The sequence below is a fragment of the Panthera uncia genome, chromosome B4, assembly GCF_023721935.1.
Source record: "Panthera uncia isolate 11264 chromosome B4, Puncia_PCG_1.0, whole genome shotgun sequence".
NCBI lineage: Eukaryota > Metazoa > Chordata > Mammalia > Carnivora > Felidae > Panthera > Panthera uncia.
Window position 1 is genome coordinate 137,741,074 of NC_064809.1, and position 15,357 is coordinate 137,756,430.

Genomic DNA, 15,357 nt, shown 5'->3' on the forward strand with positions numbered 1-15,357 from the left:
TTTATTATTAAAAATTTTAATGTTTATTTTTGAGAGAGACAGAGACCGAATGCGAGTGGGGGAGGGGCAGAGAGGGAGGGAGACACAGAATCCGAAGCAGGCTCCAGGCTCCCAGCTGTCAGCGCAGAGCCGGACGCAGAGCCTGACACGGGGCTCGACATGGGGCTCGAACTCACGAGCTGTGAGATCATGACCTGGGCTGAAGTCAGATGCTCAACCGATTGAGCCACCCAGGCATCCCTACCCCCCAGTTCATTCTTCAGGCGAACCTTGGTTGAGTACCTCCTAGGCACTGATTAGGTGCTGGGGTTCGTGAATGAAAGAAAATGGGGAAGCACCCTGCCTTCGAGGAGCCTGCATTCTGAGGCCGGGGACACAACCCAGACTGTGAGACATCGGCAAACTACACTTTAGGTTAGATGTTGAGGAAGGGTGTGGGGGACCCCAGAGGAATCAGGAAATCTGCAGGCGTGCTCAGGGCCTCGTGGGCCACGGGAATACGCCGAGCAAGGGCCGCTGAGAGCACGTGAACACTCCCCGTCCAGGCTGGCCTCCCCCCCTCCGCGGCTCCTACCCCCACCAGACCGCTGCCTGACGGAGGGGCCCGTGAACAGGGGGTGTCTGAACTGGGCACCGGATTCACGCGGGGCCCGTGGGGGGAGGTGGCTGGACGTCCAGGCTGCGGACCTCACTGTGACGGGTGGGCCGTGACGCCCCAGGGCGGAGCTGGGGAGAGTGCCGGCGGGGGTGCGGCGGGGTGGCTGGGGCCCCGGGGCACCGCGCTGCGCGGGGCCTGTGCGCCAGGGCCCCCACACGTGGCAGCGGGGAGCGGCGGCCCTCTGCTCCCTTCCGGGAGAGCTGACCTTCCGCGGACCCAGGAAGCACGGACAGCTGGGGGGCTCAGGACGGAGCCCCGGCACTTGCCTCTGGTAGCACAGGTGGGGAAATGGAGACTACAAGCCACGCCCAGTCCTGCCCCTTGGATCCGTGGAGACGTGGCTACTGGCGGCTGCATCGCCCGCTCCACCCCCAGTCCAAATACACTTTCTAGTTTGGGACAGTGCTAGATGTAGAGGAAAGCTGTGAAGGTGGCCCCAACAGTTTGCCCCTGATATCAATATCCTCCGTCATGATGGTGCATTTGTAAAAGCCAGGGAGTCGGCTCAACTCGTTTTCCACCAACACCTGTTTTCTGTGTGATGCTGTACTCGGCCTTCCCCGCCCTTCTTCACCCTGCTGTCACCACCCCCATTTTCTGGCCACCGTTATCTCCCTGGAGGCTGCTGATGTGTCCCCCCCCCCCCCCCAATCTCCAATTCCCCCAAAACCTGCCAAGGTCAGAGGAGCAGACCAGACTGGATGCCTTGACCCCGGCAGCCCTGCCCATGGCCCCCTGGTGAGGAGCAGAACCCCAACGGCCGGACCCCAAGGGCACTGACCCAGGGGATGGCAAGAGGGCTCTGCTCAGATGGAAAGGCTGAGCCAACCGGGGTGCTCTCTCCAGAATGGGACGGAGTGGTCCCCGGGGCACGGCAGCCCAGGAGTGGGAGGGTAGGAGTGGGCCCTGGAGGTGGGACAAGGGGGAGCAGGAGCAGGGCCCCATCTGCAGCCCCAGGGGGATGAGGGAGGGGCAGTGGCTTGGGCCCTTGGCCACCCTCGCTGCCTGCCTCAGCCTCAGATGCTGGGAATCTCTCCTTGGCATGCACGGTCTTACCTGTGACCTGAGCCTAAAACCGCCCCCCACCCCTACCCGGGAGCTCCAAGAGGGAGAGGGGCCCGGGTGTTGCCCCAGAGGTGGAATGCCTGTGTCCTGGCCATTGGGCACCTCCTGCCCTCTGGGGACTGCCTGTTTGCCCCTGTGTCTTAAGCAACATCCCCCCCCACCCCACCCCCACTCCCCTGCTGGTGGCTGCCGTCTGCCGGTGGGCCCTTCAGCGCCCAGACCCTCTCCCCTCTGGGACACAGAAAGAGGGACGAGCAGGGACAAAGGTCAGGCCAGAAAAGCACCTGTGGGCAATGCGGCCCAGGGTCGCTGGTGTACCAGGAACTCCAGTGGGGCAGGGAGTGGGGCGTGGGGGGGGGGCTGGCTGAGAGCCCCAGGGCCCTGCCGTGGGTGGGGTGGGGACGGAGAAGTAGCCGCGCCCCAACCTCCCCGGGGTTTTCCGTCGGACTTCTCGGGGCTTCCCGGGCCAGGCTGGGGGCTGTCTGCACGCAGGGACCCTCCCTCCAGGAGCATGTCTTTGGGGCGGGATCTGCGTCTCTCCCCTCCCCCCAAGCTGCCCCCACCGGCCCCGAGCTCCAGCCGGAGGACAGGACCTTGTCCTGGGTTCCACCGGCCCCGGCGGGTCTGCTCTGCGCAGCCCACGGTGCCGTGACCCCAAGCACCAGGGCGCATTCAGCACCGACGCCCCTGCCCCGCCCCGCGGGCATCGCTGGCTCTGGGGTCCTCTGCTTCTGTCCTCCCAGCTCTCGAAGTCAGCTCAGCAAGGACGGTTTTCACGGAACGCTTCCCGAGGCCCCGGAACAGTCTTCCCGTGGGAACTTGTGGGCTGGAAGGGTCTGGGCGCAGGCGCAGGGGTCGCCAGAGGCTGCCCCCCTCTCCCTGCTCGCCTCCTTTCTCGAGCAAACCCCTCCTCTGAGCCCGCTGCGGGCCCCTCCCCCACCGCTCACCTGCCCCCTCACCCCCTCTTCCCCCAACCCCGCCCCCATGCGGGCACCGAGGTGGCCGCGGGGCCTGGCTGAGTGCGCAGTGACCCCTTCCCCTCGCTGCGTACCCTGCCCCCTCCGGGCCCCCGCTCTCCCCTTACCCCTCCTCCCTTTTTCTCCAGGATTTTTTCTCCTCCTCACAGCCGCTGGGTCGAAGGGGCTAAGTCCTACCCCGTCCTGTCCCCATGTGGGACCTCGGCTGGGGCCCAGGGTGGCCTCCACTCACACCCAGCTGCCCTCACCCTCAGCTCTCCATGTCTGATGGCAAAACCAAGGTTCCTTCCCTGAAACCTGCCCCCCTCCCCCCGGCCTCCCACTTCAGGAAACATCTCCAGCAGCCAAGAAGCTGAAGTCGGGTTCTAGGGTCCACTTTGATGTCGCCTTGTGCACGGGATCCTCCCCTGCCCCTCGCCAAGCCAGCTCCCTGTGGGTGGGGCCCAGACCACCATCCCCCCCACCTGGGCCCAGCTGTCTCCTCTGCACCCACCGGTCCCACCAGCAGCCAGAGGGAGACTGTCCTGGGCACTCACGGGTCCCTGCACCTCGGATCTGAGCTCCGTGCCCCTGCCTGGCCCCCTGCTCTCCCCCCCCACAAGCCCCTCGCTGAGCTCCCCGGACCCTCTGCTGGATACACTCCCAGGGCTTGTGAGGCTGCTGTTCCTCCCAGAAGAGGGAACTTGTCCTCAAGTGCCTCCAGGGTGGCCTGGGCACCGCCCCTGGAGGCCACCCCAGTCCCCTTCACAGTCAGCACCACCGACATCTTTTGTTGTGCGCTGTACCAGTTAGAACACAAATCCCCAAGGTCACAGGGCACGCAGTGGGCCCTCAGACTTCCCTCCGCCCCATGTTCATGTCCTTTCTGTGCGCATGTCCCTGCTGCATCGCCCACTGTTCCCATGACACCTTCTAGGCTGCGTCCCCACCGCGCCGAGACCAGTGGTGGGCCCGGGGGCACCGCCTGGGTCATGGTGCTGCTGAACGCCTCCCTCAGGTAAGGCTGAGTCAGCTGGCCCGTGCGAAAGTCCCGGGCCGCCACGGCCGCCACCCTTCCTGAGCTGCATCATTGCCCCGCGGCTCCCTCCGGTCCAGGGGGGCACACTCCCGCAGCCTTCCCTGAGCGGGCTGTGCGCACAAGCCCCGCACCGTGGATGCCGAAACATGCTTTGCCGAGGCCACGGGAGGCTCCTGGCAGAGGGACGGCTCGCAGGTGCACCAGCCTGCCCCCACCCCGGGGCTCTCAGCAAACGTTTCCTAGGGCAGCGCTGCAGGCTGGGCCCGGCACCCCGCAGGGGCTCCCAGGCCCCCCTCGGCCCCCTCATCGCCCAGGGCCTCCCGCGCCCCTTGCCTGCCGCCCGTGTTCGTGTGGGGGTGCCAGGCCAGTGCCCCCCTGTGGAGGAACCGACGCCCTCGCACCGGAGAGCAGGGGAGGCCACCTGACCACGCACAGCATGGGGGTGGGGGGGGGGGCCGGGGCTCACCTGAGAACAGGAGAGGCCACATTCTGCAATCTGGGGGATGGCCAGGCTCTGGTAAGTGCTCCAGGTCAGGGCCAGGAGCGCCACAGCGTGCCCAGCGGGCATCCGGCCCGAGTGACAGCTGCCAGGGAGCACGGTGTGCGCGCGCATGGGGGCGAGCCTGCGGGAGGTCCTGTGAAGCTGCCGCTTGCCTGTGCAGCCTGCACTCCAGCCCCAGAGACAAACGGGAGAGTCTTGAGTGAGTTTGCTCCCTGGGGCAGACACTCCCCATCCTGGTGGAAAGGAGCCCAAGTGGGCTGGCTGAAACCACAGCCCCATAGCTTCCTGCCAGGTCCTGGCTCAGGCTGTGGGGCCTTCGGACTCTGGCCAGAGGCCCACGCAGTTTTAGGGAGCCAAAGGAGGCATCTGGAACCTCGAGTCTTTGGGGTTTCAGGTTACTGGGTGCCCCTCGGGGCTAGTCTCTGGATCAGGGCTGGCTGTGGGCCCATGGGGTTGGGGAGCTGTCCCCCGTGCCCCGTGGCTCCTGGGTGTACCCCCATTTCTCAGGCACTCATCTTGACGGTGGGGGATGGATGGGGGGCCGATGGCCGCGGTTGTTAAGCTTGGCTGGGTCTTCCCAGGTGCCGAGAGCCAACCGTGCAGGAGAACTCTCTCCTGGAGCGGGACCTGGGACCCCACACCACTTCCAGGGCGTCACCCCTCAGACGCGAGAGGCTGCGCCCTCCGCTGAGCCCTCAGTCCAGAGGACGACACCCGGGGCCTGGCTTCTGCTCAGGAATCACCCTGTGCCTTTTTTTCTCATCGGAATCCTTCTGTGTATGGACGTTTCCAGGCAGAAGCTCACGGCACCTAGTCTGCTCCAGCCTTCGTTCAGGGCAGCAGGAAGGAAAGAACGGAGGCATGGCTCTGGGACCCCTGTGTCTCCTCCCCGCCTGGGCAGGCCCAGACTCCGTGTCCGGGCTCCTTCCTGCATCTGGTGGGCAGGTGTGAGCGTCTCCGGCCCTGGGGGGGGGGGGCATCATGCTCCGAGTGGGGGCACGTGAAGCGATAGACGGCTGGGGATCTGCCTGGAACCCCAACAGGGCACCCCAGGTTTGGAGGGGAGCTGACTCTGAGTGGCACCATCCCCAGGCTGGACACCCTGCACGGGTGGGCCCCTGGGACGGTGCAGCTGCACTGGCCCACGTGCCCCATGAAGTGGACCCAGGATGAAGGAGCCTCGGCCCCAAGGATAGCACCTGCCAATGAACATCGCCCAAGGCCGTGGTCCCTGCCCTCCTGCAACCCTGGCCCAGTCTCCAGAGCCCACAACCCAGCCTCCCTCCATGCTGGGCCAGGGCCTCACCTCTGCCCCACCTGGTTTATAGCATGCACGGGTTGGGACTTCCGTGGTCCCTGCTGGGCTGGGCACCCCACCGCACGCTGCTGGTGAGGCAGAGCGAACGGAGATGGGGCTCCTATCCTATCGTGTGCTCCCCTGTGGCCACGATGCCCAGGAGAGGGAGAGCCCGACGCCAGCCACTGTGCTGAGTAGCAGAGTGGCAGCAGGCTGGCATGTCTGGGGGTCACCGAGGAAGGCCAGGCATTGGTCTTCCCACTGTCCCTGGTCTAGCCCGCCTCCGGCACCTTCGGCCTCTGGGTCAGCCAGATGGGGTGAGTCAGAAGAAAATGTGCTTCCCCAAGGGGCTCGCGCTGCGTGGACTCAAGTGGGAACTGGGGTACCACGTGACTTCAAGGGCACAGGCTTTCCTCGAGCGAGGCCATATGGCCACTCAGGCCCCAAGTCCCTGCTCTGTGGCTGCCCCAGGATGGGCCCACCTGCTAGGTGACCACGTGGCACCCTGAATGCGCCATCCCAGTGCCAAAGGGATGCAGGTGACCAGAAGTGGATGGAGGGTCCAACCAACCACATGCCATCACGGTCGGGGGTGGGGGTGTGGAGAAGCATGGTGGGGATCCCCCCTCCCCCCTCCATCCCCCCTCCCCCCTCCCCCTCCCCCCCACTCCCTCCCCCCCCCCCCCTGTCTTGGGGGGAAGGGCAGGCTATGGACTCTCTCCGTGTCCACAAAGTGCTGATCCTGGTTCTTCCTCACAAGCCCCACTGTTCCATGTAGGCTTGGGGGGCTGAGACACCCAGCCTGAGCCCAGAGAGGATGCAGGGGCCCACCCTCCTAGGAGCCTCTGTAGCCGGAGTGGCCCCCTGATGACCAGATGGCCCAGAAGTCCAACTGTGGTTGTATCTGAGGGTTCTGACCCAGGGAGGGCACCCCCTTCACGCCAGGTTGGTGCAAAGAGCCTGGACCAGCACAGCGAGATTTTTGTTGAATAAATGAGTGAATAAATAACGCCTTCCCTGAGACCTCCGGCTGGGACACGGGGTGGGGGGAGGGGAGGCGGGGGGGGGGGGCGCCTTCCAGCAAGGAGGAGCTCCAGAGGAGGGGGCTCCTTGGAGGAGCCCGGGACGCCAGGGGGCTGTTTGTGTTCCTCTGCCCAGGGCGGCGCGGGGCGTCCTCCTCTGGCGGAGGAGGGGTACGTGGGTGTATGGATGTGGGGCGCAGGCGCCGCGGTGGGGTGGGGGTCCGTAAGAAATACCATGCTGAAGGGGCGCCTGGGTGGCGCAGTCGGTTAAGCGTCCGACTTCAGCCAGGTCACGATCTCGCGTTCCGTGAGTTCGAGCCCCGCGTCAGGCTCTGGGCTGATGGCTGATGGCTCGGAGCCTGGAGCCTGTTTCCGATTCTGTGTCTCCCTCTCTCTCTGCCCCTCCCCCGTTCATGCTCTGTCTCTCTCTGTCCCAAAAATAAATAAAAAACGTTGGAAAAAAAAATTTAAAAAAGAAATACCATGCTGAAGTCGCACAATTTCGCTAAAATAGCTCCGTATACAAGGTCTCACATCTATGTGTCGGTTTCCAGAGAAACCAGCCACGCTCTAGGGGCCGCGGGGCCAGGGCGCGTCTGTCCCATCCCAGTCCTCGGCGTCCTGGTCCTCGGCGTCACGGGGTCGACGCGCCGCCGCCCCGCCCGCCGCCCAAGGGCACGAAGGAGGCGCCCTGCAGGACCGCGGCGCAGAAGGAGCGGCAGCGCTTGCAGGGCCGGGCGGGCGGCAGCGAGCCGCGGCACACTAGGCAGGGCGCTGGGAGGTCCCGGGGCAGCCCTTGGGGAGAGAGAGAGGCCCTGAGACCGCGCCCACCTGCCCCGGCCACGCCCGCTCGCCGCCGGCCACGCCCGCCCGCCGCCGACCACGCCCGCCCGCCGAGCCCCAGGCCCTACCGCCCGGGAAGTCAGGCCCACCACCCCGGCGCAGGCCCGCTGGCCCCAGAGACCTGTTGCCCTAAGACCGCGCCCTGGCCACACTCGCTGGTTGCGGTCGCTGCTCCCTAGGGCGCGCCTACCTCATGGCCACCCCGGGCAAGGCCAGGGTCTAGTCCAGTCCCAGCCGGCTCCCAAGTCCACCCACTTCCACACAGACCCCAGCCTTCTTTCCCGGGCTTTCAGAAAACCCCAGACTTACACTCAAGGCCAAGGGGGCCGTGTCCAGGGGCATCCCTGGGGTGAAGGCTGTGGGGACTGGGGATTGTCCCCTTTGCCCTGCTCATCTGCCCTCACAACCCTCTGCCTGTTCTCCCCTCCCGAGGGGCGGGTGGCCCTAGCCAGGTAGACTAGGCGCCCCCTCAGCGGCCCTGGCCCTCCACCTGTAGGGAGGCAAGCAGAGGGCTTGCTGTAGAGGTCATGAGCACATTTAAAGTCCGTGGAGCCCACAGCCCCATTATCACCCATGACCCTGCTTCCCATAGCCAGCCTTGGTGTCCGCCCCTTGGAGCAGGGCCCAGGAGCACGTGCCTCGTGCCCCCAGAATGTCCCGCAGCCCTTGCTTAGGAGGCCAGGGAGGAGCCTGCTTGCGAAGGGTGGAGGTTCCCGGGCCATGTGGGCATGGAGGGGGCCGCGGGAACCCCAGACCTCTGGCCCTCTTCCCCCGAACTCTCCCACTGGTGCCTGAAGAGGGGCCACTGTCTCCGGCTTGTCCTCTAGCCTCCTTAGTCCCCCCAGCCCTCCTCACCACAGGCTGTGCCCAGAAGGACCCAGCTCCAGTCGCCCTGGCAGGTCTGAGCTCAGACCCTGTCCCCTCTGGGCCTGGACCAAGATGGGCTGTGGGCATGCAATTGGGTGTCAAGAGGTGAGGGCCGGGTGGCAGCCACCCTTGCCCACTGCCAGTGGCTCTGGGTCGGGACCCGGAGCCCCGGGCAGCCCAGTGGCTGGAGGGGCTCCGATGGGAGGCTGGGATGTTGGGGCCGGGGGCTGCCAGAGCTGACAGATGAGGCCTGGTCTCAGTGCTGCTGTTCTGCCCACTGGCTGCCTGGGGGTGGGGGCACTGACCCCCCGGGGGAGCCGTCCACCTCACAGGCAGGCTGGTCTCTGTGCTGGCCCCCGCCCCCCGGACACCAGTGCGCTGGCCCAGGAGGTGGTGACCTTGTCGGGTGAGGGTGCTGTGGCCAGCAGGGCTGCGGACGGTGGCCCGGCAGTGTCCGTGACAGGTGAGGGTGGGCAGGCTGGCCGTCTGGAGAGGTCATCCCCCTGTGCTGAAGCTGCTGCTTCAGGATAACCACACAGCTACTCTGACACCCCAGGATGGGGGAGGCCAGCAGGCAAGTGACATCGTGTGCCCTTCGTGGGGGGGGGGGGGGGGGGGCAGTCAAGGTCTCCAAGAAGCTGAAACCTTGGCCAGGCTCCCTCTGCCTTTGTCCTCCGGGCCTCCAGCCTTTGATCCGAAGTTGCCCCCAGGGGTCTGGCCGGCCCTCTTTAGGGTGTGGGGTGGGCCTGGGCCAAGCTCCTTCCGCTCCCCCGCTGTGCTGAGGCCCAGTCAGCCTTTGGGCTGCCCGTAGCCCAGAAACCCAGCTGGCAAGCGTGCAGGGGCAGGGCAGGGCTCCCCAGGCTTTCCTGGCCTGGGGGCCAGGGGACTCCCCAGCCAGCAGCCGCCCAGCCCAGGAGTGCCACGGGCCTGGACGCCACGCCTATCAGAGTCACCCACCACCAATGGCCGGTGCTGAGTCACTCCTCCGGGGGTCTGGGCGGGGTGTGTGGGAGCAGGGCCACCCAGCCCCTATGCAAAGCAGCCGACGGCTTCCTGGAGCCTCGAGCAGATACTGAGCCAGAGCCCGGGAACGATGCCACCCTGAGGGGCTGGGACAAGCCTGTCCCACAGGACACGCCAGGGCCTGCGTGGGGCACGAAGGTGTGAGAGGCGGGGGTGCAGGCAGGCACATTGGCCAAGGACAGCAGCTCTGCCCACCAACGCACCCCAGGGCCAAACAGAGCCCGCCCTGGGGCCAGAAGGGACAGAGGCCAGGCCAGCTTCAAGCCAAGGAGGACAGGGCCAGAGACTGGTAGCCAGAGGTGGGTGGAGGGAGTGGGATTTGGAAGGAGAGGCCTTGACCCTGAGCCCTGGGCCCGGCTGGGGGGAGGGCTAAGGAGCAGGACAGGCGCGCCTCAGGCATCTTGCGGGTGTGAAAGAGAAGGTGGGGGGCGCTGGATGGGGGTGCACTCAGGAACGGGTGGTCTGGGGTCCAGACCACCCTTGCGGTGGAAACCACCGGACCCGGGGCATAAAATATGAAAAGCATTTTCTTAAAAGCAACAAAACACTGGCAAAAAGCAAGGAATTCTCTGAACAAGGCTGCGGGCAGGTGAGCCTTTCTCTGGGGCTTTGCCAGCCAGGGTCACCAGGAGCCCAAGGTTCCAAGGCCTCATGGGGTGTGGAGGACAGAAGAGGGGTGAGAGACACCCACCCTAGGTGCAAAGGTGAACGAACATATCCCGCCCTGCCCTGCCCTGCGCCCCGGGGACTTTGAGAGTGCCACGTGGTGCTGAGCAGTGCCGTGGAAATCCCAGAGGAAACGGACCCTGAGCTAGCCTCTGAACAGATTTTCATGACAACTTCTTGTCCCTGGGCTGGGGTGAGGGTCCCAGAGCATCAGGCTTTGGACTTGAATCGAGCGGCCTTCCTGGGGGCAGCGGGGGCACCAGTCCCCAATCCCCACAAGTAATTTATTTTAAGAAAATGAGGCATTTGTAATAAAATGTGAGCGAGCCTCAGGAAGCGTATGAGAGCCTGACCCCAAACTTCAAGTGTGAGAATTACGGGCCATCAGCCGACAGGCTGCGAGCTACATGCTTTTGGGTGGGTTCGGGGCTCACCGGCAGGGAAAGGAGCCACAAATATATGACCAAATAGCTTTATCAGAAAGCAGAACTTCTCAAAAGTGAAGCTATAAGGTAACTAAAATTAGAATTTCTGGGGTGGGATCACAGAGTACCAGACACTGATGAGACATGTCGGGAGGCCGCTCCAGAGACCAAACAAGCGAGGGACGGGAGGTCTGGAGGTCGGCGAGCCACAGGGCTTCACAAACACCATGGAGCCACCAGGGAAGGAGGCAATGGCTTCGAGTTTCCCGTAACTGATTAGGGCACCAGTATGCAGATTAAGGAAGTTCCAGTTACGAGGATAAAAAAGGACAACACAGCTGGACGCAGCGGGCGGAACGGAGGGCTCTCCTGGGGAGGAAGGCAGCCGCCAGGCCCGGGGAGCGAGCGAGGGTGGGGGGACCCCACGGCAGAGGAGGAGCCGTCTCGGGAGCGCCGGCCAGAAAGACCTCTGCAGCCCCAAAAGGAGGGTGCGCGTGCCGCCCCCAGGCCCCGCCCGAGGGACATTCTAGAGCTGACTTGAGCAGAGTCCATGTTGAAAGTCTGAGACGCGTGGAGGCATGAAGGGCGGGAGGAATGTAGGTGGGTAGGTACAGAAAGACACAGACGGTGTAAGCAGTGATAAGAACAACACCCAGTGGGATTAAAATAAAGACAGGATTAAACTGTAAAACGACAGCTGCAAGAAACCAGGGGTGTGGCACCTGCCGGGCCGGAGGGTCACCGTTTGGGCTGGGCGGGGGTAGAGGACGATTTTCTTAACTTCAGACTCTGGTAACCAGTAATTCGAGGCAGCCCCCGAAAGAGCAGAAATAGAGCGGATCACCTCCAAACTGGAAGAAGGAACAGCTAAAGAAAAAAACAATCCAAGCAGGTAAGTGACGTTGTCGGCCTCCAGGTTCCTGCCTGCTGTGCCCTCGGACCAGCAGGACGCCATCACTTTGCACTCCCTACGGCCTGCTCTCCCGGCTCACCCATTCTGGAGGAAGCTTGCCACCGTGTTCGGAGGCCCCGTGGCAAGGCGCTGAGGCCCCCAGCCGCGTGAGTGGGCCTTCGTGGAGGTGGGCCCGGCCTCCGTCAAGCCTGCAGATACAGCCCCTGCCAGCATCTGATCCCGTGAGAGAGACTGGGGGGCCAGCCCTGCACAGTTAGGCCACCCTTGGATTCCTGACCCCCAGAAACTCACGGGATAGTGTTTGTTGCTTTAACTTTTTAAAAAACGTTTGTTTATTTTGAGAGAGAGAGAGCAGGTGGGGGAGGGGTAGAGAGAGAGAGGGAGAGAGAGGCTCCCAAGCAGGCTCCCCACTGTCAGCGAAGAGCCCGACGAGGCTCGATCCCGTGAACTGTGAGATCACGACCCGAGCCGAAACCAAGAGTCAGACACTCAACCACTTAACCGACTGAGCCCCCCAGGGGCCCTGTTGCTTAACTTCTGGATTAGTCTGTTATGCAATAATAGATTACTACAGAATATACAGGTACACGTGTGTAAATGATCACAGAAAACGTCAATATTAAATGCATCACTTAAAAGAGTGTTGTCGATATCTGGATTAAAAAAATCAAATTTTAGGGCGCCTGGGTGGCTCAGTAGATTAAGCATCCGACTTCGGCTCAGGTATTGATCTTGCCGTTCCCGAGTTCAAGCCCCGCCTCAGGCTCTATGCTGACAGCTCAGAGCCTGGAGCCTGTTTCAGATTCTGTGTCTCCCTCTCTCTCTGCCCTTTTGCCACTCACAGTCGGTCTCTCTCAAAAGTAAACATTAAAAAAAATTAAAAAGTCAAATTTTATGTAGAGAAATAGGTAAAATATAAGGTTAGAGAATGGTTGAAAGGAAGAGATACACCAGGCAAATTCTAACCAAAATAAAATCAATCACAGTCCAAAAAATATAAACCAAAAGTGGACAGAATTATGAGAGACAGATACGTTCCCCAAAATTCTTATTGTACTTTGCTTAGCAGTTGATAGAAAAAGCAGACCAAAAAAAAAAAAAAAAACAACAACAACAAAAAAAACAAAAACAAAAAAACCAAACAAACAGAAAAACAACTCGGTTAATAATACAAAAGATTTGAACAACACAATGAATAAACCTGATCCCACTTTACCCGACAATTGCAGGGTTCACATTATTTTTGAGCACTGAGCAGCACTGACAAAAAATGACCACACAAAGCAACTTACCACAAACGCCCGAGTATTGTAGTGAGACAGACCATAGTCTCTGGTCAAGATACAGTTACGCTAACAAGAAAACAAAAGCTAACTATAAAACCAGATGCTAACACATTGATGGGAAACCAATTTCTAAATTATGAAGGATTAAAGAAATAATTGTAATGGAGATCAGAAAATACTGAACCAAACAGTACAAAAAATACTATATTCAAAAATTTTCGGATGCAGTTACAGTAGAAAATAAAGAGAAACAGATTCTTAAATGCATGTATTGAAAACAAACGTTGAAAATTAATGAGCCACCCGTCCAGCTAAAGAAGTTACTAAAAGAACAAATCGGATAGTAAAGGTAAAAACAAAAGTAAGCAAAATGGGAAATACAAAGTTGAACAAAACACCGGTTCTCTGAAAAAGCCGAGTGAAAGCTGACAAAACCCTGGCCGATGAGGGCAGGGGCGGGTAACCAGTGTCAGGAACAAAGGTGGCAGTGGCATCATCCCGCTATAGACAGGAAGGGCTGGGAAGGGGGAAGGTTTGTTTCACATTCCTGGATCCATCAGTGCCATTTGCCACATCAGCAGAACACTAAGATCGTCTCAACAGAAGCAGGGAGATCACCTGATACATTCTGTGTCATTCATGAGGGAAGGGAGGGAGAAAGGGAGGAGGGAGGAAGGAGGGAGGGAGGAAGGAAGGGAGGGAGAAAGGGAGGAAGGAAGGGAGGAAGGGAGGAAAGGAGGAAGGAAGGGAGGGAGAAAGGGAGGAAGGAAGGGAGGAAGGAAGGAAAGGAAGGAAGGGGGAAGGAAGAAGGAAGGGAAGGAAGGGGGAAGGGAGGGAGGAAAGAAGGGAGGGAGAAAGGGAGGAAGGAAGGGAGGAAGGGAGGGAGGAAGGAAGGGAGGGAGAAAGGGAGGAAGGAAGGGAGGAAGGGAGGGAGGAAGGAAGGGAGGGAGAAAGGGAGGAAGGAAGGGAGGGAGGAAGGAAGGGAGGGAGGAAGGAAGGGAGGAAGAAGGGAGGGAGGGAGGGAAGGAAGGGAGAGAGAAAGGAAGGGGGAAGGAAGAAGGAAGGAAGGAGGGAAGGAAGGAAGGAAGGAAGGAAGGAAGGGAAGGAAGGAAGGAAGGAAGGAAGAAGGAAGGGAAGGAAGAAGGAAGGGAAGGAAGGAGGGAGGGAAGGAAGGAAGGAAGGAAGAAGGAAGGAAGGAAGGAAGGAGGGAGGGAGTAAGGAAGGAAGAAGGAAGGGAAGGAAGGAAGGGGGTAAGGGAGGAAGGAGGGAGGGAGGGAGGAAGCCAAGAGGGAGGGCGGGGGCAGGATGGAGGAAGGAGGGGAAGACCACTCAGCAAACAAGGGGGTGGCGGGAGCCGCGTCTGACTGACGTGACGAGGTGTGCATGGAGACTCCGCGGCTGGCACCCGGGTGGGTTCGTGCCCACTCTCACTACCGGAGGTTCTCAGTGCAACGAGGCAAGAACGAGAAACAAAGGCCTAAAGACGAGAAAGGAAGACACGGGGTGATGTGGTTCTGTGGAAAATCCAAAGGCATCTACAAACTACTAGAACCAAGAAGTGAATTTACCAGCACTTTGGGCTATAGTGTCGATGTACAAAAAACAATGGAATATTCTATACCTTGGCGCAAGGAATTGGAAAATAAAATTTAAAACGCCATTTGTAACACTTGCGAGTGGAATCTCAAAAGAAAAAGTCAAACTCCCAGAAACAGAGCAGAAAAGTGGCTGCCAGGGGCTGGGTGCAGGGGACACAGGGAGAGGCTGGTCAAAGGGTCCACACACAGATGACTACGGTCTGAGGACGTCGTGTAAGACACGGTGACTACAGCTGAGAACGCTGTATGGAATAACTGAAATTTGTCAGAGAGTAGATTTTATATATTCTCACCAAAAAAAAAAAGATAAAAAAGCACCATTTATAAAAGTATCAAAATTTATAGAATACATTTATAAAAGTATCAAGAATATATCAAATACATCTGAGTAAGTTTGACTTAAAAACTCTGAGCTGAGACATCGCAGAGGAAAGCCAAGGAGCACGTGGGTGGCCTGGGACGAGTCACGCCTCATGCTGGACGTCTCCGTACCGAAATGACCTGCAGATTTGAGGGAATCGCAGTCAAAAGCCCACCAGGTCTTTCTTGGAGCGATGTGCAAGCGGGTGGCCAAATTTATATGAAAATTCAAAAGACAGAGAATAGCTTTCTTTTAAATGTTAAAATAAAGATTTTTGTAGAAAAAAAAAACAAACAAGCCAGAAAAACCCAAAGACGCGGAACAGCCAGGGCAACCTTGAGGGGGAAATCGTGCGGGAGAACTTGCCCCGTCGAATTCCAGAACAGTTTTCCAAAGTACTGGAGACAGTGATGAAGTGGGGTGTTGGTACAAGGAAAGGTGAGCTGAAACAGAACACAGCACAGAGGAGCCAGAATTCGTTCCGGAGAGTCTGTTTCTGACGAGGCGCCAAGCAGTTCAGGGCGGAGAAGCCAGCCCTTTCGGGAACGGCGCCGGGTCCGCTGGCCGTCGCTACAAAAACCACATGGACCTCGGCGCCTTCCCGCCATGCGCGAAAATTAACTCAGGATGGATGACAGATCAAACTGTGAAGGTCCAAGCCACAGGGCTTCCAGAAGGAGCCACTGGAGAGCGTCTCTATGACTTGGGCGTGGGCGAAGCCATTTCAGACGAGAGGCCAAGGGCCCTGTCACAAAAGGAAAAGCTGACAAATTAGGCTCCGTGAAATACTTCTAGCCTTCAAACGGCGTCACCAAGAAAGCGAAAGGGCAGGCCAC

General features: G+C 60.3%; 1 protein-coding gene across 8 annotated transcripts in view; it reads right to left on the bottom strand.

Moving 5' to 3' along the window:
- The window catches only part of TTLL8 (tubulin tyrosine ligase like 8), a 66,539-nt gene that overhangs the window by 762 nt on the left and 50,420 nt on the right, over positions 1 to 15,357 (bottom strand). The window contains exon 13 of one of the 8 annotated variants that reach the window (XM_049626558.1): positions 7,034 to 7,334. The exons of 5 other annotated variants lie outside the window; for them this stretch is intronic. In XM_049626558.1, the coding sequence (XP_049482515.1) occupies positions 7,174 to 7,334 (161 nt within the window). In that variant the 3' untranslated portion in view covers positions 7,034 to 7,173. Of the gene's footprint in view, positions 1 to 7,033; positions 7,335 to 10,659; positions 11,018 to 14,491; positions 14,662 to 15,357 lie in introns of those variants that run through there. 2 more of the 8 variants (XM_049626562.1, XM_049626559.1) reach the window with 2 other exon arrangements.